Here is a 24,059-nt window from a genome sequence, read left to right on the forward strand (position 1 = left end):
AACCTATCACATTGACAGCCAGATCTTAAACCTGGCATCATCTCCTTTAAAACTTTAAACTCTTCAACTGCAAGCCCAGCCTCCTAGCCCTTCACACCTCCCTTCCTTTACAGTCGTGTTCACGAATTCATCCGTCCTCCCAGAGATCACCAATTTACTCCTGACTTCACTTTCCTTTTAATTACACCTTTTTGAATTGCATATATTAATAAAGCCCAGAATCCTGGAATCTTCTGTTTCGTCTTCATTGTCCTTTCTACACCTTTGCCTCCCAGGAGCCATTAGAAAAATAAAAATAGAAGGCATAGGCCAAAAGCACCTGCTACATTTTCTCAACCTGTGTCTTTAAAACCTAGATTTCAATAGGTTTGAGGAGATGAATTACAGGTGAATAGAAGGAAGTTTAGAATTTACAGTATTTCAGAGAAATCTGGAGATGGGACAGGAGAAAGTCGCTATCTAGAGGGAACACAAGGAGAAGCTTGAGTGTGCACAAGCTTAGAAGTGCTGGGAACAAAAGAAAGGGTAGAGGTAAGAAAATGGTGGAAAATGAGAAAAGTTCTAGAGGTAAGAGGAAAAAGTTCAATGGCTTCAAACTGTCCAAGTTTTAATAATACAAATAAAGTTAGAGCTTTTCTGAATACTTATCTCCAGCATAACCCAGGATTTAGCTCCTTGCATAGTAAAAGTCCCAACTCTGAGACCAGACAACCAGCGTTTAATGTCCAGCTCCTACGATCCCTAGCTCTGTAGTCTAGACTAGACTAGTCATGTCGTTGTTCCAAACGTTTGCCTTCAGTCACCATTATCATAATTTTAAGCATCCATTTTCTTCCCATTTGAAGCCAAGCTATCAAAAACAAACATGTAATAAACCAAAATGCCCTAAGAAGGCATTCAGAGCCTTCATTATGATTCATTATTCAGAGCATTCATTATGTAATCCACAGTTCTAGTTTACAGATGAAGAAATTTTACAATGAACAAATTATAACCAGAGCCAGAAATGGTGGCTAACATCTGTAATCCCAGCACTAGAGAAGCAGGAAGATTTTGGCAAGTCAAGCACTGCCTAGACTACAGCATGAGACCCCATCTCTAAAAATAAACAACAAACAAAAGACTAAGATCACTGAAGTTCCTTTCTTCTGCTAAGCATATTACATGGCCTCTGGAATCCTTTCAAAAGGTACACAAGAAGCTAAGCAGTCAGGAAAGGTAATATAACTTACCGCCGAACAGTAGTCTATCTCTCGGCAACCAAGTACCACACCAATACATTCTCTTTTCCTTGAATGACATGGCACTTTGAAGACTGTAACAGAACTAGGCTTTATGATCTCATAACAACCAAAAGTAAGCCCCAGAGACGTTTGCTTTGCTAACCCTCATCACTCTTTACGCTTGTGCTACTACATAGAAGGTGTTGCTATGTGACAGTCAGTACTATTAAGATCTTTCCTTTGAGAAAATGAATTCCACCAAGGGGAGACTCTCATGTCACCCTCACATCCCTATCCCATATGCAGGTTTCAAAGGCCCCAAACCAAACCATAGAGAACAACTTTCAACATTTTTTAGACTTATTTTGTTATTTTTGTGTAAGCATGAATGTTTTGCCTACATGTGTGCGCCGTGTGTACCTGGTACCCTAGGAAGTCAGAGAAGCCAGTAGATCAACTAGAACTAGAGTGGCAGATGGTTGTGAGCAGCCATGTAAGTGCTGGAAATGGAACCAAGATCCTCTTCAAGAGCAGCAAGGTCTCTTTGTCAACCTGCCAACTCTTCAGCCCAAAAACAACTAATTTTTGGGTTTCAGGGCTCTTTTAGGATTCTAAAAATTATTGAAAGGTGTTGGGTAGATTTCTAAGATGGCCTCCACTGCTACCTAACTCCTAGTATTACGGCTTGCTCTTGCGTGTGAAATGGATCAAGTAATTTGCTTCTAATAGCATGGCAGAAGGAAACATACTACTTAGGAAATTATGTTAATGATCAAGATTCTTTGTTAGATGAAAAGAACACACAAGCAAAGTAATACTTTTTTAATGCCAGTAACTCTTGAGCCTTGTATATCCAGACTGTTTGCTTTCAGTGTGAGACCTCTGTACTTTTCCTGTGGCATAGTACTGAAGGGCTAGGGTTACACTTTCAGGCTTCAAGTATGAGGACCCTTAGCTCTTAGAATTGTGGATCCTAGGAAGACAGAGCTCTTAGAAGTGCTCTAGAATTCTCCCAGCCGTTAGGCGGAGCTTGCACCTTTCCAACACTCTGACTCTCTGCTGTACTTACCTTTTTCACTCTCAGCTGTTCATGCTCTACAGCTCCAGCTTTCCACTGTCTGTCTGTCTCTCTCCTGCATTGCTCGCTGCTACTGACTGTGCCTTGGTGAGGGCTAAGTTACTGGCTCTTGGTATTTTGGGCACAGCCTCCTCTAACAGAGATAAAGGCCATTAGTAGGTCAGTGTGGGAGAAGGGTCTGACAACTGTCAATCAAGAGGCTGAAATACCTATGCCTGACAATTTCTGTCATCAAAAATATATGTACATTAAGGGGTGCTAGTTATGAAGACTATCCAGAAAATTAAGTCTTATTTTCAGAAAAATCTCATCCAGTACTTAATCCTCACCCAAATACCATTTCAGAGGGAACCGTGTCCTTTTAGAAGGACACGTTTGAGTCTTCCTAACCTACCTTGCCTCAGTTACAAGGCAATGGTTTCAATCTTGCTAACGTTCTTTCCTTGCTAGCATCCTCTTTGGCTCCTTCAAGGTCTACTCTAAGGAAGAAAGCTGTAGAAACCACAAAGAAAGGAAGTGAGGGCAGTTTCTGACCAACCAAGTACTAGATAAAACTGAGGTCTTAAGTCCAACAGTCAGTAAAGAGAACTAAAGCCATCCAACAATCGTGTGAGCAAGCTCAGCAGAAGATCCCTCCCATCTGAACCTTCAGACAACAGTATAGTTTGGGCCAAAGCACTGCAGCCTTTTAAAAGGCTTAACATGGAGGACCCAACAAAACCATGCACAGATTCCTCACCAAAAGAACTGTCTTCCTTTTATGTCTGTCTATCCTTTAATGGAAAATCCATTCTTGATTGCAGAAAGTGCAGACGTACACTGTCCCTCCCTACTCAGAGAGGGGTTTAAGCTCTTTGAAGTGTTCTATACTTAGGACTCTCAAAGAAGGAATGAGAAGGAAACTGGCAATATTACTAAGAACATGCATAAACATGCTCTGAGCAGGGGATTCTAACCATCAACTACGCAGAGATATGCATGGTAGAATAAAAAACTATTGTGTTACGACCGCTGAGATAACTATCTACTAGCTTAACATGTTTGAAGTGGTTATGATACAAACACACAAGGCATGTCATAAAGAAGGCAGTCAATCTTGAAACTCCCTGGAGAAAAGATTTAATAAATATGTACAGATTATCACATGAGCTAGCCACTATGCAAAATGAGGCATAAAATGAACACTTTGCTAATTATCTCCAGAAATACTTTCAGGGAACTGAAGAACTTAAGAAAATTAGGGCAGGCAAGATGGTTCACACCTTTAATCCCAGCACTTTGGAGAAGAGAGGCAGGTGGATCTCTGAGTTCACTCTATACTGAGTTCCAGGACAGCCAGACTTACATAGTAATACCCTGTCTTTAAAAGAGAGGGAGGGGAGATTCTAGTTTGCACAAAATAAAAATTACATGTAACCTTAAATATGGTGCTAACATTAATGTTTTAGTTGATAAGTTATAAAAACAAAGAAACTTTTAAGCATATAGGAATATGGCTACCATTATTAAACAACTAAATATGGATTCATTCTACCTTAAAGCTAATAACTGAAGTTGTATGTCAATTAATATTTCAACCAAGTAAAAAATCCTGTTGTCAACTTACTACAGCAAAGGCTGCCTTTGGATTCTTTTAAATATCATAACTACTTTATCTGACTAAGTGACTTTTCACTGACATCACTATGTACAAAAAAATCAGCAGTGACTAGAATGAACATTTCTGAGTCCTTACTTTTAAAGCAAAATACTTCGTTATTTCAACTACCCCCACCCCCAGACAATTTGGAGTTGTGTGCAATAACACAAACAGGTTGTAACAAATATCTTGTTAGGTTATTACTTGACATCATCCAATGGGAGATAAACAGTGAAACAAGAGTCACGCTACCTGCTATCTCCGAGGTAACAACTTCCTGGAACAATTTCATACAGAACCAAGAGTATTTAAAGCAAAAGATCTAAATTACACAAATCTCTATAAAAATAATGGTAAAGAATTCTAGAGAAGGCAATAAAGTAAGCAAAAGACAAACATCAGGACATGGCAAGAGTGTATTAAAGATATTTATAAACAAAGCAAAAACTAAGTAATACACGGAGGAAGTTTGCTTTTTAAAAAGTATTTGTACAGGAACCCAAACACTGACAGCAAACTTAGTCATCTAGGAAACACTGAAGAGGAAATGCCATTCTCTACAAGCTGAAGCAGCTTAAAACCATTTATTTGTATCCTATGCACTCGATCAGGAATGGCAAAAATTCCTCAACTATTTTGTGATTTAAAATGATGACTGTCATTTAATAAAATCACAAGCATAAAACATATAAGAATTGCATCCAGTATGCCTTCCAACACTATTCTTTCCTTTAATATTTTAATTTGTCCACTATTTCACCAAAATGGTCATGTCTCAATTTCATCCCTTTTTTAAAAGTAACTTGTATTACTTGTGCATGGAACTGCGGAGGCGTGCACGTGCTGAGGCACGTGTGGAGATGACAGGAAACTTTGTGGAGTCAGTTCTTGCCTTCTAGGCTTGAGCAAAAGTGCCTCCTTGCTTTACCAGATGCACACCACTGGCCCTTTGTCCTTTTGTATGTCCTAAAGGTTTTTGTCCTCACTACAGAGGGTCTTGATAGAGGTTCTGACGTTCAGAGTTATCATCCTAAGTGAAATGCCTACTCATACACTGTCTTAGTTAGGTTTTTATTGTTGCGAAGAGACCAAGGCAACTCTTATAAAGGGCAACATTTAACTGGGCCTCTGCTTACAGTTTCAGAAGTTCAGTCTGTTATCATGGTGGGAAGCATGGCTTCATGCAGGAGAGATCTGAAGGCAGCCCAGAGAGGACTGTCTTCAGGGCAGAAAGGAGGAAGGTCTCTTCCTCACTGGGCAGAGCTTCAAGGCCCACTCCCACAGTGGTGCACTTCCCAACAAGGCCACACCTACTCCAACAAGGCCACACCTACTCCAACAAGGCCACACCTACTAACAGTGCCACTTCCCAAGGGCCAAGCTATGCAAACCACCACACACACTATGGTCAGTCTTCTACTGGGGTTTTAACATTTCATATCAATGTTAAAAAGTACATTGTATAGCCAGGCGGTGGTGGTGCACGCCTGTGATCCCAGCACTCTGGGAGGCAGAGGCAGGAGGATTTCTGAGTTTGAGGCCAGCCTGGTCTACAGAGTGAGTTCCAGGCCAGCCAGGGCTATACAGAGAAATGCTGTCTCAAAAAAACCAAATCCAAAAACAAAAACAAAAAAACAAAACAAAACAAAAAAATGTACTTGTATATTACCATAAATTAATCCTCAATCTTCTATATAAGCCAATATTTTCTATCATTTATTATGTTAATTTTATCTACAGAATATGACAGAACCTTAAAATACTGTATACAGTTAGATCTTTTCCTTTTGTGGCCTGTGGGGTATTGTAATGTCAGAAGCCCTTTGATCCATAAAACTTATTTCTGCTCCTATTTTAGTCAACTCTGTTGTTAACCTTTGAAAATTTCATTTTAATCCCTTCACACTAGTTGTGTGCAGTGTGAAATGGACATAATTCCGCTCCAAATAAGAAGCCAACTGTCCCAACCACCTGGTCCTTCACCTAATGCCAATTTCAATTATTCCTGGCTCCTAAACTCTAGTTTCATGATAAGATGTTTTCATGGCTGCATTAAAGTGATCACTTTTCAGAGGACATTGTTGTTCAAGGGGCTGTGCATTTGCTTCCAGCATTTCCAGCACCTGCTAGAATGAACATAAAAGAGGGGGTGGGAGTGAGAGTATCAGATTTGAGTACAAAGCCAAATTTTAACGATTAAGCCATCAAAATAGTTCATTATGTATTTGTGCTTTCAGTGTGAGCTAAAATTGCACTTGAATTGTTGCCTAAATGGCTAGCATATTTACATATGCACTTTCACTGGAATAAGACAACAAAAAAACATACAAGATAAGGTTCATATTTATTATAACTGAGAGTTAATGGCATTTTGATAGCACAGTAGACAGAAATGAGTAGGTTTATTTCCCTAATATTTGTTGGTGAAACAGCCCAGACTGAAACAGGTCACATTAACAGTCTTGTTTCCTGGTAGTAAGTACCCTTTTGGCCATCTTATATGGTCCAAAATAATGCAAATAACTAATAACCTTTATCCTTAACTTGAAATATATTTCTTAAAGATTTATTTTATATATGTGAGTACACTGTCACTGTCGTCAGACACACCAGAAGAAGGTGTCGGATCCCATTACAGATGTTAGGTTATAAGCCATCATGTGGTTGCTGGGAATTGAACTCAGGACCTCTGGAAGAGTAGCCAGTGCTCTCAACCACTGAGCCATCTCTTAAGCCCACTTAAAATATTTTAAGTAGACTTTTAAAACAAAGCTCTTTTTCCTGTCAGAGATGAATGGAATGTTTTAAAGTGGGAATTGATTTCATTAAGAATAAGAAACAGAGGGCAAAAAACAATTTACAGAATGTACCTAACACTGTGCTCTAGCCATCCTTGACCTGTCTATCCTGACTGTCAACAGTAAACTTAAAAGAGTAACTAAGGAACTCCTCTGGCTATCATTAAGCTTTTTCATCTAAAGCAAAAGAATGGATTGCACAATGGCTAAGAATTCTAGGACTTTACAATCATATTTCTCATAAGTTAAGGTTAACACAAACAGTTCCTTTCTGTCAAGTATACTGTTAGCAAGAATCAATTTTTGGCAGCTATGATGACAAAAAATTGAGTTCCTGAGAATCAGGCCTGCCAATGAGCCTGCCAATACATTAGTGCCCTTGAAACGACACCTGACTGCCCAATATAATCATCTTAACTTTCTGCCTTCGATGATAAGCACCAATGAGCAATTTCAAATTCAGTATTTACTCTGGTAGTGCTCCCTGATGATCCTTACTACCCCAGCAGTGCTGCACTTCCTATGAATAGAAGAAGTATTTGTGGAAGACGTCTAAAGCTAGTTACTAACGGCCTTGTCTTCTTCTAAGTCAGGTAGTTTCTAGTCTCAGCTGACCTCCCCGCCACTAAGCTGCCTTTCTCAAAGGTGTTCTGCTCTGCCCTCTGACCTACAGATGCAAAGCATAAAACTTGTCACTGCATTGTTGTCACATCACTTGCTATGGGTACCACTTAAGTCATCATACGAGGTCTTATCTATGACATTTCTTCTCAATTTAGTGCCAGGAATTGTGTTCTTTGCAAACTGTTTCAAGTTTTATGAATCAAACGTAAATTGATTATGTTTCCATTTCTACATCATCCATTATGAAGTTTAGAGAAGTATCTCTGCCCTATTGTTAATAATAATAGTTTATGTTTTTAGTTTGCCTTTCTTGCTACATCGATTATGAACCTCTACAAACAACCTTAACTTTGTAGGAGGAAGACAAAACAAATACATAATGTTTTTTTAACTTAAGGGATTCAGGGAAAAGTTATGTGAAGAGTCAGCAGACGGAGTTCAGAATACATCATCTAGAGATAAAGACCCCAAACCAGTTAACTCCCATCTAATTAAAAAACTGGGAAAAAGAACAGTTAAGGGCAGGAGAAGAAAAGAGTAGAGAATAAACCAGATAATTTATTCATAGAAATTAGTTTGGCTTAGGCAGGTGGTGGTGTACACCTTTAACCCCAGCACTGGGGAAGCAGGAGCCAGTGGATCTCTGTGAGTCCTAGGCATTCCTGGTCTATGAGCTATTTCCAGGACAGCCAGAGGTACATAGTGAGACCTTGTCTCACACAATAACAACAATAACAACAACAACAACAACAACAACCAAAACAGAACAAAAAATTAGTTGCCTAGTAGAACAAAATGACTTGACAGAGTAACTCAGTCAAACTCACTGCATGGTTAATGCAACACAATCCTTTCAGACACCCACTACTGCACAGTTTCACTCAAAAGGGTAAAAAGAACATACAGAGCATAGAAAAGTAAAACACAAAAGCTACCTGATAGGACGGCCAAAGGGCACTGCCAGGAAGCAAGACTGTTAATGAGACCTGTTTCAATCTGAGCTGCTTCACCAACAAATATTAGGGAAATAAATCTACTCATGAGACCATCTATCTACTGATCTCTCTCTCAGCTCTCTAAATAACCCAGCAGCACTCTAGATAGGCATCTCACATGTACAACATGCAAGAATATGTTCTTCCTGTACTGGTCCTCTTATTCAGTGTAATTACTATCTTTCCTCACCAGCGCTGGACTTTCCTCAGCTGTTACTGCTGTATGTGAACTACAGTTCATACACTCCACTGACTGAAGTGCCGCCAATACCCATAAACTGAACACCTTCCTCCAAGTTTTAAATTGATGGTTCCTATGTTCCAGAGAACCCTAAGCTTGTTAGGAGGTTAGGCTCCAGTTTGGTCAATATGGAAAAGATTTTAGAATAAGCCTGTCAGGTCCAGGTAGTCTGCAAGAAGGACTAGATTGCCAAAACCGCATTATCTTTCCATTCCTCCTTCATCCCTTTTACCTCTGAATGAATTTTTTAGAGTAAAAAAGTATGCTCTCTCTAGTTCTATTAAAAGAACGAACCATTTTCTTTGTGAAGGTATGGTTCTCCAGGACCACAGCACCACAGATGACACATCCCACTTAGACACTGCAACTAGCTCCTATCTAAATAAAGGGCTGATACATGACTTACAGGGGAATTATTTCACCAGACAGAAGTGGTACAGGACTTCAGCTCAATTCTCACATCTAAGTTGCTTCTTCCAAGTATAGGAATAACTAAGCTTTGGGTGATCAGAGGGGAAAGGATCCCTCTGGGAGAGGTAGTATTTCAGGTCATAGTTTTTCAGGAACTCTCAGAGGTGAAAAGATAGCTCAGTGATTAGAAGTATTTGATGCTCTTTAAGAGGACCCAGGTTCAGGCTGGAGAGATGGCTCAACGGTTAAGAGCACCGACTGCTTTTCTGAAGGTACTAAGTTCAAATCCCAGCAACCACATGGTGGCTCACAACCATCAGTAACAAGATCTGATGCCCTTTTCTGGAGTGTCTGAAGACAGCTACAGTGTACTTACATATAATAAATAAACTGAAAAAACAAAAAAACAAAAAAATAACAACAAAAAAAGAGGGCCCAGGTTCAGTTCCCAGTATCCATATCAGGCAGTTTACAATTGCTTGTAATACCAGTTCCAGGAGACGCAGCACTTCTGGTTCCAAAGGTATCTACATGCACAGGATGGGTGTATATACCTTACACTCATGCAAACACACAAAGGAAAATAAATTTAAAAAATTTTAACGAAACTCTGAAAAGGTTAAAACTGCTGTGATATAATAAAAAACTGCTGTGATATAATAAAAATGTTTTACATTTGAAAATATACAGAAAAATAAAAATTTATTACATACAACTTAGAGCAACACCCACAAAAATCAAAACACTCAGATATTAATCTATCAACCAAAAAACAAAATCCAAAAGACTAATAACTAACTATACTAGAAAGAGTGGAACACTGATAAATCCTACAAATAAGGCGGCCAGCCAGTCTTGGTAGTGCTGGCCTTTAATTCCTGAACTCCAGAGACAGTGGCAGGGGCAGAGGCAGGCAGATTTCTGTAAGTTTGAGGCCATCCTGGTCTACATTGCTATTTCCAGGATGTCCAGGACTACATAGAAAGATTTGGTCTTAAAAAGTCAAAAAACAAAACAAAACAAAACAAAACAAAAAACAAAAAAAAACAAAACAAAACAAAACCCTGACTTGGTACCATCCTCAAAATCCTGACACAGTCCATGAGAGGCCATTGTTTGGGAACAGTCCCTGAGAATCAAACCAAATCAGAATGCAGTTGTTTATGTCAAGAGTCACTTACTCAAACTCAACTTTCAAACAGTCTGTTTCCCCATAAGACAGAAGATAAATACGAACCAATCAGAAGGTTTAGCTAAGCCACCAAGAAAAGGAAACGAGGATCCCTGTATGACTACCTTTTCTGCCTACAACATCAAGCCTCTTGGCTCAGCTCATTGGAAGACGACCCTGGGTTGGTGAGATGGCTCAGCGGTTAAAAGCACCAACTGCCCTTCCAAAGGTCCTGAGTTCAAATCCCAGCAACCACATGGTAGCTCACAACCATCCGTAACGATATCTGATGCCCTCTTCTGGAGTGTCTGAAGACAGCTACAGTGTACTTACATATAATAAATCTTAAAAAAAAAAAAAAAAAAAGACTGACTCCATCCTAAAGAATATTCCCAAATCTAAAACAGCAAATAAAACCATTTGATCTTTACCTTAAGTTTGTTATAATCGTGTCTTCAAGCTATTCTAAAAATGTTATTGCTGTTACTCTGTGGTCTAGGAATCAAACAAAGCCAGGCCCTGCTGCACATCAGACAAGCACTCACTTTGTGCTACTATCCCCACCAAAATTTGTCCTAAAATACAAAACACTATACATGAAATTTTTAACACAACAATGGGGGGAAATCCAATATACATCAAAAGAAAGAAGTAAAAGAGATTAGTAAGCTGTTCAGTGCAATCAAATATTGTGTAATATCTGGAAAGTTTTCAGAGATAAACAGCATACCAAATAAGCAAGGCAATTCAGAATGTTAAGTAGGGTGTACACAATGGGGACCAATGTCATTAAATAGCTGATTTCTCACCAGAAACAATAACCAACGGTCATAGCACCTCAAGTGAAAGTGACACCCCAGGTTTAGTAGCAGTTTGGTAAGGAAGAAGAAATGTATTTTTTTTTCTTAGCAGGATTTGCCCCATATCTGTTTTCTACAAACCATATAATAAACATTAAAATGTTTCAAAATGTTAAAATAATATAACCATAAAGTCCCAATTTTCTTTCCCACCAACTAGATTACAAGACACACATGACACGCCCCCAATTAAAATTATCCGGATGTTAATAACGCAGCTGGTTTTCTTTGTTTGTTTACTTATTTGTCTGTCTGTGTTTGAAGTGAGCTCTCTCTAGCTCCCCAGCCTCAGCTTCATGAGAGCTATGACTGGACCATCACAACCAGTTTACTATTTAACTCTTGTAGAATTAAAAAATGCTCAAGGTTCATGGGTTACTAGAACCAGCAATTTGCATACTAATCCTTTTCAACTATTTTATAGTCACCATCTGGAAATTTCTGAAAGCTAAGTTAGTACTAAATTTGGTTAGTACTAACCAAAGTGTCCATGCCTCCAAACAGCAAGACAGAGATAAAGACACAAAACTAAAAGCTGTGCTTTAGGGCAGTGATATGTCAAGACTTTATCCTCAAAAATAAAAATAAAAATTCACAACTGATCTTTTCCTGCCTTGGGATCTGGGTCTGGAAACTAAATGAAATTATTAAATATGGACCTTTTACAAGCAGAAACTCAAAAAGCCCCCATTCTTGCTATGACTGCTCCCTCAACTAGTTTGAAACAGAAGTCAATGCCCAAGGGAATATTCTGTTCCTACTAACTTATTGACACCACTGAATTGGACCCAAAACTGAGATATGCCACTCATTCTCATTAACCTGGTTTGTCATCTGAAGTCCAGAAGTGGCACTTCATTCCCCAACAGGATTTTCGTGATAAATGTGAATTTGTGCTTGCATTTGGTAAACTAAGTAGCAAAAACTTTATAGACACAACCATTGCTGCTAAAGAAGTCAATGCATTTTTTGTCAGAAGGTATGGAAATTGTCATAAAACCTGACTGTAGGTTTGGTGACTAAACAATATAAAGATCATAAAAATATTGAAAATGCTATTTTCAGTCATGTGTATATATGTATTGTTCTTTTTGCTTAGAACATTTTAATCCCTCTTCCCAATTTTCGACCTCCTCCTCCCATCCTTGAACTGATCACCTTCTAGTCATTCTTCTGTCTTACCATACACACTACTTTCTTAGAAAGCCCTTCCTAACCTGCTCTTCCAGACTAAGGCATCTACCTTATATTAGATGCCTTAATTAGAACCCACATACTTTTATCAATAAATGGCTATGAACAGTGTTACTGCATAATTTTTCCAAGATGAGCTCTGAGGGTTGAGGTAGTATTTGTACTGACATTACTCTATCTCTAGTTCAAGGCAAGGAAAAGTAACTCTGTATTTACAGAACAAAATGGAGGCAGAAGGATCAGTCAGGTTTGTGGATCATATTCCTGTTCACACTCAGACTGAATACTATAATTCATGCTAAACTTACGCCCTGTACATTTGCATCCTAGTAGGATGAGCTATACATACCCAGCCATCCTCTCTAGTGTAGTGATGGAGAACCATCCTTTGAGACACTCTACGCAATAAATAATCTTGAAGTGCAACACGTAATCATTTGAAGCTATCAAATCAATATAAAGTTTTATAAAATAGGGGTTTTCAGACTTCAGTCATGTTAGAATCTCAAGTAATGGCCTTCTCATATACCAAGCGAGAATTAGAATCCATTAAATCAGACAAGCACTATTTGCTAACTGTCTACTGTTCCTGCTTTCATAGTTTTGTTTGTTCCTGCTTTCATAGTTTTGTTTTAGGTGCTGGGAGATGGCTCAATTCCCAGCATCCACATTGTGGCTCACAACCATCTGTGATGAGACCTGACACCCCCTTCTGGTGTGTCTGAAGATGGTTACAGTGTACTCATATATATAAATTATAGTTTTTTTTCTCTTAAAACAAATGAATCTTTTAACAGAAAAACAAGAACAAAACAACCCCCACAATAAAATAAATAAATAAACAAACAAACAAAAATAAAAAAACCACACGTGCAACAGTAGAAACATGCACTTCTTCAATCCAGACAGCTCTGAGTTTCAGTTCTAATGAGCCAAGACTTACTTATATAATCAATTAGGGAAGAAAATAAGACTGTCTACAGTGAAGCACTGAAATTAGCTAAATGAACACAATTTAAGTACTAAATTTGGATTTGAAAGTAGGACAGGAGCTTAGACAGAAAAGAAACTATTTACAGTGACAAGCTATGAATAGATAGGTCCCTAAAGATAAGCAGGTGACAGGCCCTTCATATAAACAGAAGGAGACATTTTTCGATTCCACTCCTATAGACTTTTAAAAGTCTTGCTGAAAGACTAAGGCCATAACCAGAACAGAACAGAAAGAAAAGGACAAATGCCCAACTTCCCTGCTCGTGGTGGATAGCAGGAAGAACAGTAGAGCCCCACTGTTGAGTTTTAAATAAAAATACCAGAGGCTTTTAAAGGTGTGAATCCAGGCTGGGGTGTGGCTCAGTGGTACAGTGCTCAGTAACACTGTGTTTGATTCCCAGCACCTCAAAAAGTAAAAATACACTAAAACGTGGGAAGCTCCTCTTAAAATATGCAAATATTTTAAAATTTCAAATACTTTAAACTATGCAAAATGCTTTAAGTCCATAAATAACATCCTAAAATTGCACGATTAGACAACTAGGCCATGATGTGGAGCACAAGCATCTCAACTCCGTGAGCCTCTGTCTAAGCTCTGCATCCCACAGCACTCCCAGGCACAGGCAGTGCTGTACAGGCCCTCCGAACAACCAACACCAGGGCTGGGGTAGGGGATCCGTTGATCAGGAGAAGGAACCAGGAAAGCCTCAAGATAAAATACAGCCATCCTTCTCCCCAAGGACAACTTTTCTGTTTGTTTGTTTGTTTGTTTGTTTGTTTTGGATTTGGATTTTTTGAGACAGGGTTTCTCTGTATAGCCCTGACTATCCTGGAACTCAGTCTGTAGACCAGATTGGCCTAGAACTCAGAAATTCGCCTGCTTCTGCCTCCCAAGTGTTGGGATTACAGGCGTGCACCACCACCGCCCGGCTGACAACTTTTCTAAAGTCAAAACTTCATTAAAAAAATATTCCATTTGTGTCCTTGTTGGAAGCTTTGTAAGTAAGTAGTGAAAAGATAGTGTACAGGTAGAGGCACCACTAAAAGACTGAATGCAGCACTTCCACTGCTAAGGTTTTCAGAGTACTAAAAGGGCATACTTCCTTCCCGGGGGACTGGCTAGCAGCACAGAGATGCACAGCCTTCAATAAGGGACCCCACAGAACCCATCAGCTGCTAACAAGCTCTTCCTCTACAGCGGCACAAGTAATAAAACTCCTCCGGCACTCCTCTAAGAAAAACTATTATAGTACTTTAAAGATGCTTCTGCTATCAATTTGTTCCTCCCCACAGAATTCCTCTAACACTGTCATTATCACTATCTTATTGTTGACAGAAATAACCACAAATGTCAGCGGCAAAGTCAAAATGAGATGTCAATGCTCAATCCACACACACACACAGCAAGTGCAGACACCACCCTTCACAGTCATATTTATCATCCATTTAATTCACATTTTTTCCAACTTTCAAAAGGAACCTAAATAAGTTCTGCCCAAAAATGTGCCAAGTATGTTTGAAATTTTAATTCTTGGGGAGATAACTCCACAGTTTAAGAGCAAAGGACACAGGTTCTGTTTCCTGCCATCTACCTGACAATTCACAAACGCCTGGAACTCCAGGCACAGGGATCATGTGTAATGGTCTCGTCTGGCCTCCTGCTAACCACACACAGTGCACAGATACTCACGCAGGCACACATACATACAAAAATATATTTTTAATGGAATTCTTCCCTTATTTTCCCTCTCCCAACTTCCTTACATCTATCGGTTCACAACTCTAATCTCCTTCAGGTAAGCCAAGTTCAAAATCTTGAAAATTCACTCTTTGATTCTGGCTTCAAAACATTTTAAAATAAGGGCACTATCCAAAACAACTAAAAACTGACTTCTTGCTGCCTAACAAACAAACTAAGTTAATAAAACTTTTGAACCAAAGTGAAGTATCCACGTGAATTTGAAGCTCCTATTGAGAAAGCTCCAGCCCTGGCTTCGCAACTTCCTGTTCTCCACAACACTTAGTGCTTATTAAAACACATAGACCTTGGGAAAGTCACTTTATCTGGCCTTTATTTTACTCAACTATAAAATGGACATAATAATACTTGCCAGTAAGGATAACTGAGGTAATGAAAATGAGGGTGCTGCTATAAAACTTAAGACACTATAAAAATACAGACATTATCATTATGCCATGATTATGGTAATTTTATTTATACCTGCCTTTCTTAAGAGGAAATAGCCCACATAAAACGCAAAATAAGACTTTAAAGATGGAAGCAATAAAAGAAACACAAAACATATACAAGGACATAAAATGAAACATGCACCCCATAACTGCCTATGCCCTTGCTTCCCGCTTCCCATCAGGTTACTAAGTTAGTGTGAGCATTATATTTGATTTGGAAAGAAAGCTAAGCCAATTCGACAATTCTATGTTCACAAGACTAAATGTGAACTCACTGGTCAGAAGTAAAAGTTCCTAACTAAAAATAGGGCCAGAATCTTTTCCAAAGGCCCATGTTCTGTGTCATACAGCGGACTTATCATCACATGTTTAACTTGTACCATTACACTCCTATGCGACTGAAAGCCTTGGCGGGCAGGTAATCGCTTTACTTTGTAAGTATCTTGATTGTACTTACAGCAATTAAAATAAACTGATCACTTAGATTTTTGTACACTTGTTTCTATGACCCCAATCGCCCCATATTTCAAATCACCTGTACACCATCAAGTTACAGCCAGTCCTTAGTCATTCTCTGTTTCCCAGTAGAGGACAAACGTCTCTCTTGACTCACCTAAACCAGCACAGCCCTGCGACACCAGGCCCCCTGCGACACCAGCGCCGCCCCCGCCCCCCATGGTCTGCCTGCCCTCCTTGCCATTTCTTCTCTTAAGGCACTGCTTCTCAACCCTACTAATGCTTCAACCCTTTACCAAAGGTCCTCATGTGTGCTGACCCCAACCAGAAAATTACTTTTGTTGCTACTTTATAACTGTAATTTTCTTACTGCTATGAATTGTAATCTGTATTTTCCCTTGGTCATAGGTAACCCCCGAGAAAGGGTAGTTTGACCTTCAAAAGGTTGAGAATCACTGCTCTAAGTTCTCTCACAGACTCCAAGATGCCAACACTAAGAAAGATGAGGCAGGAGGATCCAAACCAAGCTAAAGACCAGTCTGGGCTTCACAGCCAATTCCAGACAGTTGAAGGTTACACAGTGAGACCTTGTCTTTAGGGAAAAGATGTCTCACTCCATGATGCCTCCTGTAGCTGACAGCACTGAGTCTAAGGAGGTGAGGTAGGAGGCTACAAAGCCTAAAGCTCAGGGCAGGAGGGCACAGCTCAGTATAAAACAAAGTTATTCAGTGGGCCTGCTCAGATCTCCAGCACCAACAGAAAAAGAAAGTCAGAATCTATGTTCTTAGAGGCTTACACATGTTCATGTGTGTGGTGTTGCATATGCATGTGTGTGTGTGTAGGCCAGAAATCAACAAGAACTGTCTTTGGAAGTAGCTCTCTTCGGTTTTATTTATTTATTTTTTTTTTGAGACAAGATCTCTATTTTCCCAGAGCTCACTCATTTCCTGCAGCAGGTTTCAGGAATACCTCTATCTCAAACTCACCCATCTTACTAGTTGGGCCATCTCCCAACCCCTGCTAGTCAACAGCTGAGTGACTGGTAAACAGGCCACTAAAAACTGAGGAATATTTTTACACAGGGAAGCAAAAGCTTTGGCATACATTACAGCTGAATTACCTCTGGCTATAACATTCTAGGATGTTTTGATTAATTCAAACTTGAACACACCCTGATTTCTTTCCTGATCTTCATTATGTTACATATTTTAATATGTAATTATATACACTGTTTTAAAATTTCCCTGCTTAAGTAAACAATGCCAACCCTACTGTAACATTCTTATACCTCCTTTGTTGCACACAAGGAAGAATGGAGTTAGATGAGGTACACAACAGATATATTTTTATAAGCTAAGAAATGTTAATTATGTTTAAAGATTCATTGTAATACTTTGCTATAGTATAAATTGGCAAAAAAAAAAAAGAAAAAAAGCATTTAAAAAGCATTCTTTCATTAGCTAAACTATTAAAACATACAAAACCAAGGAAACACCTAGATAAGTCTCTTTGAAAGTACATTCCCTTAAAGCTACCATAAGCACTGCACAGCTTAAGGTAACATGTTAAAGCCAAGTATCATAATATGCACAAAATAATGTTTACTTTCCAGAAAGTCCTGTGAATACTTTCTAATGCAAACAAAGTTTACCAAGAAAGGAAAAAAAATCTAAATGTATTACTGTGCTGAATTAATTTCATTAACTATTTCTGATTCCAACATTAAAAAACATTAAAGTTACAAAGAATTATTAAATAAATCATGTGGCAAATTAAACTATACTTACTCTAATTTTTCAATATTAACATCTAAGTAAAACTACTACAAGCATTCACAAAGCTTAATTTGTTGTTTTTTTTATCTTTTTAAAAAATTAATACACTATATCCTCCCTAAGTAAATATTTAGTTTTCTAGACAGCATTTCAAAGGAGAATATTTTAAATCTAAACTACTCTTGAATCTCCCTTTGATCAATTACTAGTTTCATAAAATTTACTCAACAATGAACGCTAAGAGTGAAATTATTAAAAAAAAGAAATAAGCTTAGCAGTCAGTAAGTATAAAAAGACAACATATCAGTACTCAATCACTTAATCACTAATAGTAAAGACACACGAAGCTTTGTAAACTGCATGCATGGCATGCAACAAGTTTCTTCAAGTCAAAGGTTCTGAAACTCAAAGCTATTTCATCCTTAAATTCTAAATCCACTGTGAATGGATCAGTATCCACCTGTGCTCGCCTCCTGGTCACTGCAGTTACTACTGCAAGTTTACACAAAAAGTTCACTGTCAATTTAAGATAGAAGTATAAGTGTAAAAAAATTAAACTGCATTTATTTAAAAATCTGCTTAATTGTCCTCTCACAAAATGAAGATGTCAAAAATATGCTTTCTGAAGGATGCATAAATAAACTGCTATTCTTTATGAACTGTAATTGTTACCTCTTTTAACCACTCAAAAAATGCTTTTAGGTGGTATGGTGGAAAATAATTATTTAAAGTTCTGACCCAGAATTCTGAAAGAAAATTCTGAAAGTTTTCTTTCAAGAGGGGGATGAAGTTTAGCTCACAGGAGGTTAAGACAAGTAAATGGAGAATTTAAGGCCAGCCTGGACTACAAATCCCAATATCAAAAAAAAAAAAGCAAAGCCACCAAGGGGCAGATGGACTCAGGAAGAATATAGAAATTGAAAGAGAGAGCTATGTCACTGTGCCAAGTCGTAACCTTCACTCTAATGCCTGATGGTGGGTTTCTATGACAATGGTATGTCCATCCAGACATTAAACCAAAACTGGGTATGTACTATCTGTTCTACTCTATTCTAGTCTCTAATAACAGTTACTGGGATGATTCCAAATGAAATCATTTTCATTAGGAAAAACATGTAATGACTATGACTATGGTTTCCAACATTAAAAATAACAAGAGGAGGAGGAGATAAGATTATGTATAGTCTTTCTTCTCAGTACAAAGGAAAGACTTAATTTAATCCACACCTCTACACTCATCAAGATCAAGCAACACAGATTCAAGAAACAATTCAATTATTTCATTTTTAAATGAAAAACATTTAAGATTCTCAGGTCTGCCATGTTAAAGCCCTTGCCTGTGACACTCAGGGCTCTATTACATATCTTTGGTGACCTGGTAAAGGCAGGTTAGCATTCTGAGCCCTAAACTTACTCCAAAGTCTACTGATAAGTGATTAACGTACCAACAATTAGTTCAATGTAGGACAGCACTGAAACAATTTCCTGTCTTTGGCTATCTAGCACCTATAGATGCAGAGAATAGATTTAAAATACGAAGAAAAGCATTACACCATTACAGTTGAACACCCACTGTGTTTTCCTTGACTAGTGGCATTTTTTTTCCCAAAACTAAATCTAAAGTGAAATGGGGGGAAAGAGGTTAAAAGTTACAGTAAAGACTGGGAAACATGGGCAGGAGAGATGGCTCAGCAGTTAAAAGCACTGACTGCTCCTCTGAAGGTCCTGAGTTCAAATTCCAGCAAGCACATGGTGGCTCACAACCATCTGTAAAGAGATCTGATGCCCTCTTCTGGTGTGTCTGAAGACAGCTACAGTGTACTGACATATAATAATAAATAAATCTTAAAAAAAAAAAGACTTGGAAACATAAATCCTTCAGAAATGAAAGACATTTGGTCAGCTGTCATGAATGTCAAAGACCTTAATTCAGAAGTCTCATTATAATTAATGGGTGGGACAAATCAAGAAAGTAGCAGGGGATTTTCTAGAAACGTGTCCTGGGAGTTGTCTGACAACTGCAACAGGAGCCTGGCAGGCTGGAGGCCAATGAGCTCCAAACTAAGCTAAGCACCAACTACGCACACCCAGGCATCGGCTCCAGGAGGCAAGCCTCCCGTCCACTCACACGTCCCAGCCTTAACCACCTCTTTAAGATGCCCATTAAGAAATAGAAGAAATGCTTAGAAGCATTAATGTCAAAAACTATGTATGGAAATCACTATGTATGTATGTATGAAAGGAGATTTTAGAAACACCATTCACAGTAAGTGTACAAACATGTATAGACAAATCCAAAAAGAATTCTAGATTCTTTAAAAGCTACTTCAAAGCGCAAACTTTCCCGTAAGTATTTTGCCTTATTTTAAATACTATAATTTTAGCATAAAAAGTACAGTGCCCACATTTTCTTCAACTCGGTTTTAGTCATTAAAATAGGCTCCAGGTCACTCCACAAGCCTGGGCCATACTGTGATTAAGAAGTAGTTTCTTGTAAGAGAAAGATTATAAACAGTAATAACAACAAACCCCACATAAAATAAGCAGGTATATGTAGCTCAAGTATCCTTACTTTAAACCCATACTCCCCATCAGAAATGATTTTTTACCATGGCAAGGACAGCCAACTGAAATAAAAGGCCAGCTCATAATACCCATTTTTTTTTTCTGTACGATAAAAACTGTAACAGTGAGCTTTGTTTGTAAATGCAATGTGCATTTTATCCTTTTGGATAAAATACCTAGAGCCCCAGCAGTGGTTAAACTGCAGCTATAAAGGAAATTGTCCAGAGATAAATGGTTTCCCTATGAGAAGGTTGCATTGCTATACTTCACCTCAGGACAATAAATCACATTAACTGCACCTTGTCCTCTGTCCAATGACATCATCAGTCTGACCACATCTTGGGAACTGGGTGCAAAAACATATGCTATTTAAGGCATGAAATCATACTACTACTTTTTGTCCATCCAACCTCATGCTTCAGCTCTCAGGAAAACTTTACCCCCCTACTGCATACAGGGCCTACCTACTGGATGTGAAAGAAGGGAAAAAAAAATGTGAGTTTTAAACTAGCCTGCATTTCCTGCCCTAAATCTGAAATTTTGTTACAAATTAACTGAAGTCTAATGTCTTCATTTATTCACCACACTGGTTTAATGTAATCACAAAGGCTTAACACATTAATGTGATTCCTCAAACACCTCCCCGAGAAAGCAACACCTTTTTACCTTTTTAAAACAAAACTCTTACAGGAGAGACCAGAAATCAAAGTTACAGTTTTCTCTAAACAGTACAAGTTAATTGGTTTTCACAGGCCAACTGTCCTAAGCCTAGAAAAAACCAAATCAATTCTGACACCTTAAAGCAAGAGGCCGCAGGCTAAGCAAGTTCCAAGATCAGAGTGGGCACAATGCCCCTGTTTATCGTCTATTTTCACTCCTTTAACCATGACCAAAGAAAACATAACCCCATTTCTGTTTTCTGTACTGCTGCAATTAAAACAGGCAGGTCTATGTCAGTAATAGCACAAGAATGCCAGGCTACCTTCAAGCTGGTGCAGAAACTGGAAAAGCAGCCCTGCTGAGAAAGTATGCAAGTATTGTCAACTGGACTTTCTAAAATACCTAGCTACTCCATCACTCCTGAAAGGGAAGTCTACCGGTTTTACAAATACTACAAATCTTTACATAGCTTGAACGAGTTTAACTCGGGAAGAGAGGGACCATTCCCACAACAAAGTCCTCTATCTGTACTAAACCAGTAGTAGCTCACAGAAGTCTCTGAAAATTGGAAATAAGGTTCACATACAATAAACTGTAAGATAAACTCCTTTTAGAAGAAAACAAGCCAACCTCAGAGCTGATGCTTAGCTCGGAGCTGTTTTTATGCTGGAAGGTTCCCCAAGAGGCTGTGTTTTGCCTGCGGAGGAGGGGACTCGAGTGGCAGTTGGTGGGGGTGTCATTTTGGTTATTAGTAAATAAATCAAGCAGCAGAGAAGGCCTAGGCAACTATTGGGGCAGTCCAGGCCTAGTTCTCTCCTTGTCTTCCCAGCACAGACTGGGTTTGATCTCAGAGTCCAGTGGCTTGCCAAGGAGGAGGAGAGAGAGAGAGAAAAAAAGAATCATATCGAACCACAAAAGCACATGGGGCGAATGTAAAATATAAACACGGCGTTGGGCTGTGAGTGGCTGTTATTAAAGGTCTGAATTACTAAACATGAGAGGCGGGGAAAGCCAGGCGGCCATTTCAAGAATATAAACCTCCCTGAATTAGACATTATTCAAATGAGAAGCAAGTAGAGAAGACCCAGCACGCAGCTAGAAAGCACCACTACACACAGTCAGGGAGGGGGGATCTCCGTATCCAGTCCCCACCCCCGCTCTCCGCAGGACAGGAGAAATCTAGAATATGATCAACTTGTCAGGCCAGCCCTTTGAGGGCAGGAGGGCAATCCTCTACGGTCCAGTTCTCGGGTGGCTTCCGAGAGCTCCGGGGCCTCGGAGCGAGAGGGTCCCCAGGGCCACCCGCGAGTTGGGGGTGGGGATGTGAGCGGAGGAGCGACCAGATCCCGCGAGCACCTCCAACCCAACTGTCCCGCGACCCACGGCAGAGGGGACCTCTGGGTGAGGGCCCGAGACACACGTACGACCGAAGCCATTTCCACAGAGGGGGACTTCCCCGAGGGTTCCTCCCACCCAGCCCAGACTCCAAAGGGTCCGAGGGACCCCAGAGCGGGCTCACAACCCAAAGGCCAGATCACAGGGCCCACGCCACGCTGCCCCTAACCACAGACACCAACTGGCTGGGGTCAGGCCGCTGCCCCGGGCACGAGCAGGGCGCGGCAGAGGGGCTCCGGCCGTGACCCCCGGGCTCGGCCCCACGCGGACCCCCCGCACGGCCGGGGGCAGGGCACCACCCCCGGGTGCGCCCCGCGGCGGGCAGCGTCCCCCAGCCCGAGCCCGCGCTGGCTCCCAATGCTGGGGCGCCGCGCGGGTGTCCGGCCGCCGGGGTCTACTCGGGCCCCGCCGCCCACCGGCATTGTGCTCGCCACCACCTCTGGCCCCTCCACGCCCCCCCTCCGCCCGTCCAGGTCTCCCGCCCGCACCCCGCCGCGCCCCGCCAGCCCAGCAGCTATGAATATGTAAAATGTCTTTATTGTCCTCTCCCGGTGCCCCGGCCCCGCAGCCCGCCGCGGACCCGCTCGGATTCGGGCACCGTGCGAGGAGGCGGCGGCGGCCGGCGGAGGAGGAGGGCCGGTGCTGGCGGGCGGGCAGGCGCGGTGGCGGGGTGGGCCGGGGGCAGGAGGAGCGCGGTGGTTCACAGCCCCCTTTGCCCCGGGTCTTCTTCCCCCTCCGCCCGGCCGCTCCGAGCTCCTTTCCCCCTCCGCTCGGCGCCCAGAGGGGGCTGTGTTCCCCGGCCCCCCATCTCCTCGCCGTTAATTATAATAATCCTGAGTACTAATAAATTATGCTAAGTCGCGGGGGGGGCAGCGGGAGCCGGGGTTGAGTATGAATATGAATATGTAAAATGCTGTAATGATTACCTGCTGCTGCTGCCGCCGCGGCTGAACTCTCATCTTGACTCGCTGCTCCTCCGTCCGCCATTTTGAATATTTTAACCAAAATCGCCCGGTCGATAAACCCTCCCTCGCTCCCGCTCCCCTCCCCCTCCCGCCCAGATCACCTCCTCCCTCCTCTTTGCACCCTCCCGTTCCTTCCTCTCCCTAGGCGCGCGCCAGGGGGCGCACGAGGCCGGCGCTGCTCTCTGCCGCCCCCCTTGGAAGAGCTCCACCTCCCACTGCGCGCGCGTTGCGCACGCGCGTCCAGGCTGCAGGACCACCACCCCCTCAGGCAGCTAAAGTGCCCCCCCAACCTGCCAATCATCTCTTCCTTGTTTTTTTTTTTTTCTCCCGCCCCTTGCCGCTGTGCGCACGCGCAGTTTTCTCCACGCGCCTGAGATGTAGAAAGCGCATGCGCCTCTCTTCACCCTCTCCGGGAGCACTGCTTCACCCCCAAAGTGTAGTGTGTCAAGTGCTTGTTTACGTCTTCCGATGGATGGTCTTCCCGTCTTCCGTGTTAGTCCCCCTCCCGGATAAGTTCGGGATTTCCACGGCGGTATTGTAAAAGAGCAGCATGCACGGCGGCTCACAGCGAGGACTCGCGTGAGAAACTCGCGAGCGCTCCACAGCCGCGCACTTTAAGGACTCCTCGCAGTTGACTGCGACAATGGAGGGGCCGCTCCCCTCCGAGGTAATTTCCGGCCCTGTGTGCAGGTGGGGGCGGAAACGCCCTCGGCGGGCAACGGGCACGAGGCACCTGCTGGGCCACGCGCGGACCTCCCGCTTTAAATTTGAATCCGAACTAATCCCCGCCCCGTGACTCGGCCCACGCCACAGATTCGAGGCGCGC

The 24,059-nt window shown here is 41.1% G+C and overlaps 1 protein-coding gene across 7 annotated transcripts in view; it reads right to left on the minus strand.

The window, feature by feature from the left end:
• Positions 1–23,268, minus strand: part of Pou2f1 (POU class 2 homeobox 1) — a 150,278-nt gene extending 127,010 nt beyond the window's left edge. For 5 of the 7 annotated variants that reach the window (XR_007980484.1, XR_007980482.1, XR_007980483.1 and 2 more), the window contains exon 1: positions 23,195–23,268. Coding sequence is in view for 2 of the 7 variants with exons in the window: in XM_052200802.1 (XP_052056762.1) it covers positions 23,195–23,255 (61 nt within the window). In the remaining 5 variants the exon portion in view is untranslated. The remainder of the gene's footprint in view (positions 1–23,194) is intronic. The other 2 variants (XM_052200800.1, XM_052200799.1) reach the window with 1 other exon arrangement.
• Between the last annotated feature and the right edge of the window lie 791 nt (positions 23,269–24,059).

This window comes from Apodemus sylvaticus, chromosome 12, assembly GCF_947179515.1.
Source record: "Apodemus sylvaticus chromosome 12, mApoSyl1.1, whole genome shotgun sequence".
NCBI classification, from domain to species: Eukaryota; Metazoa; Chordata; class Mammalia; order Rodentia; family Muridae; genus Apodemus; species Apodemus sylvaticus.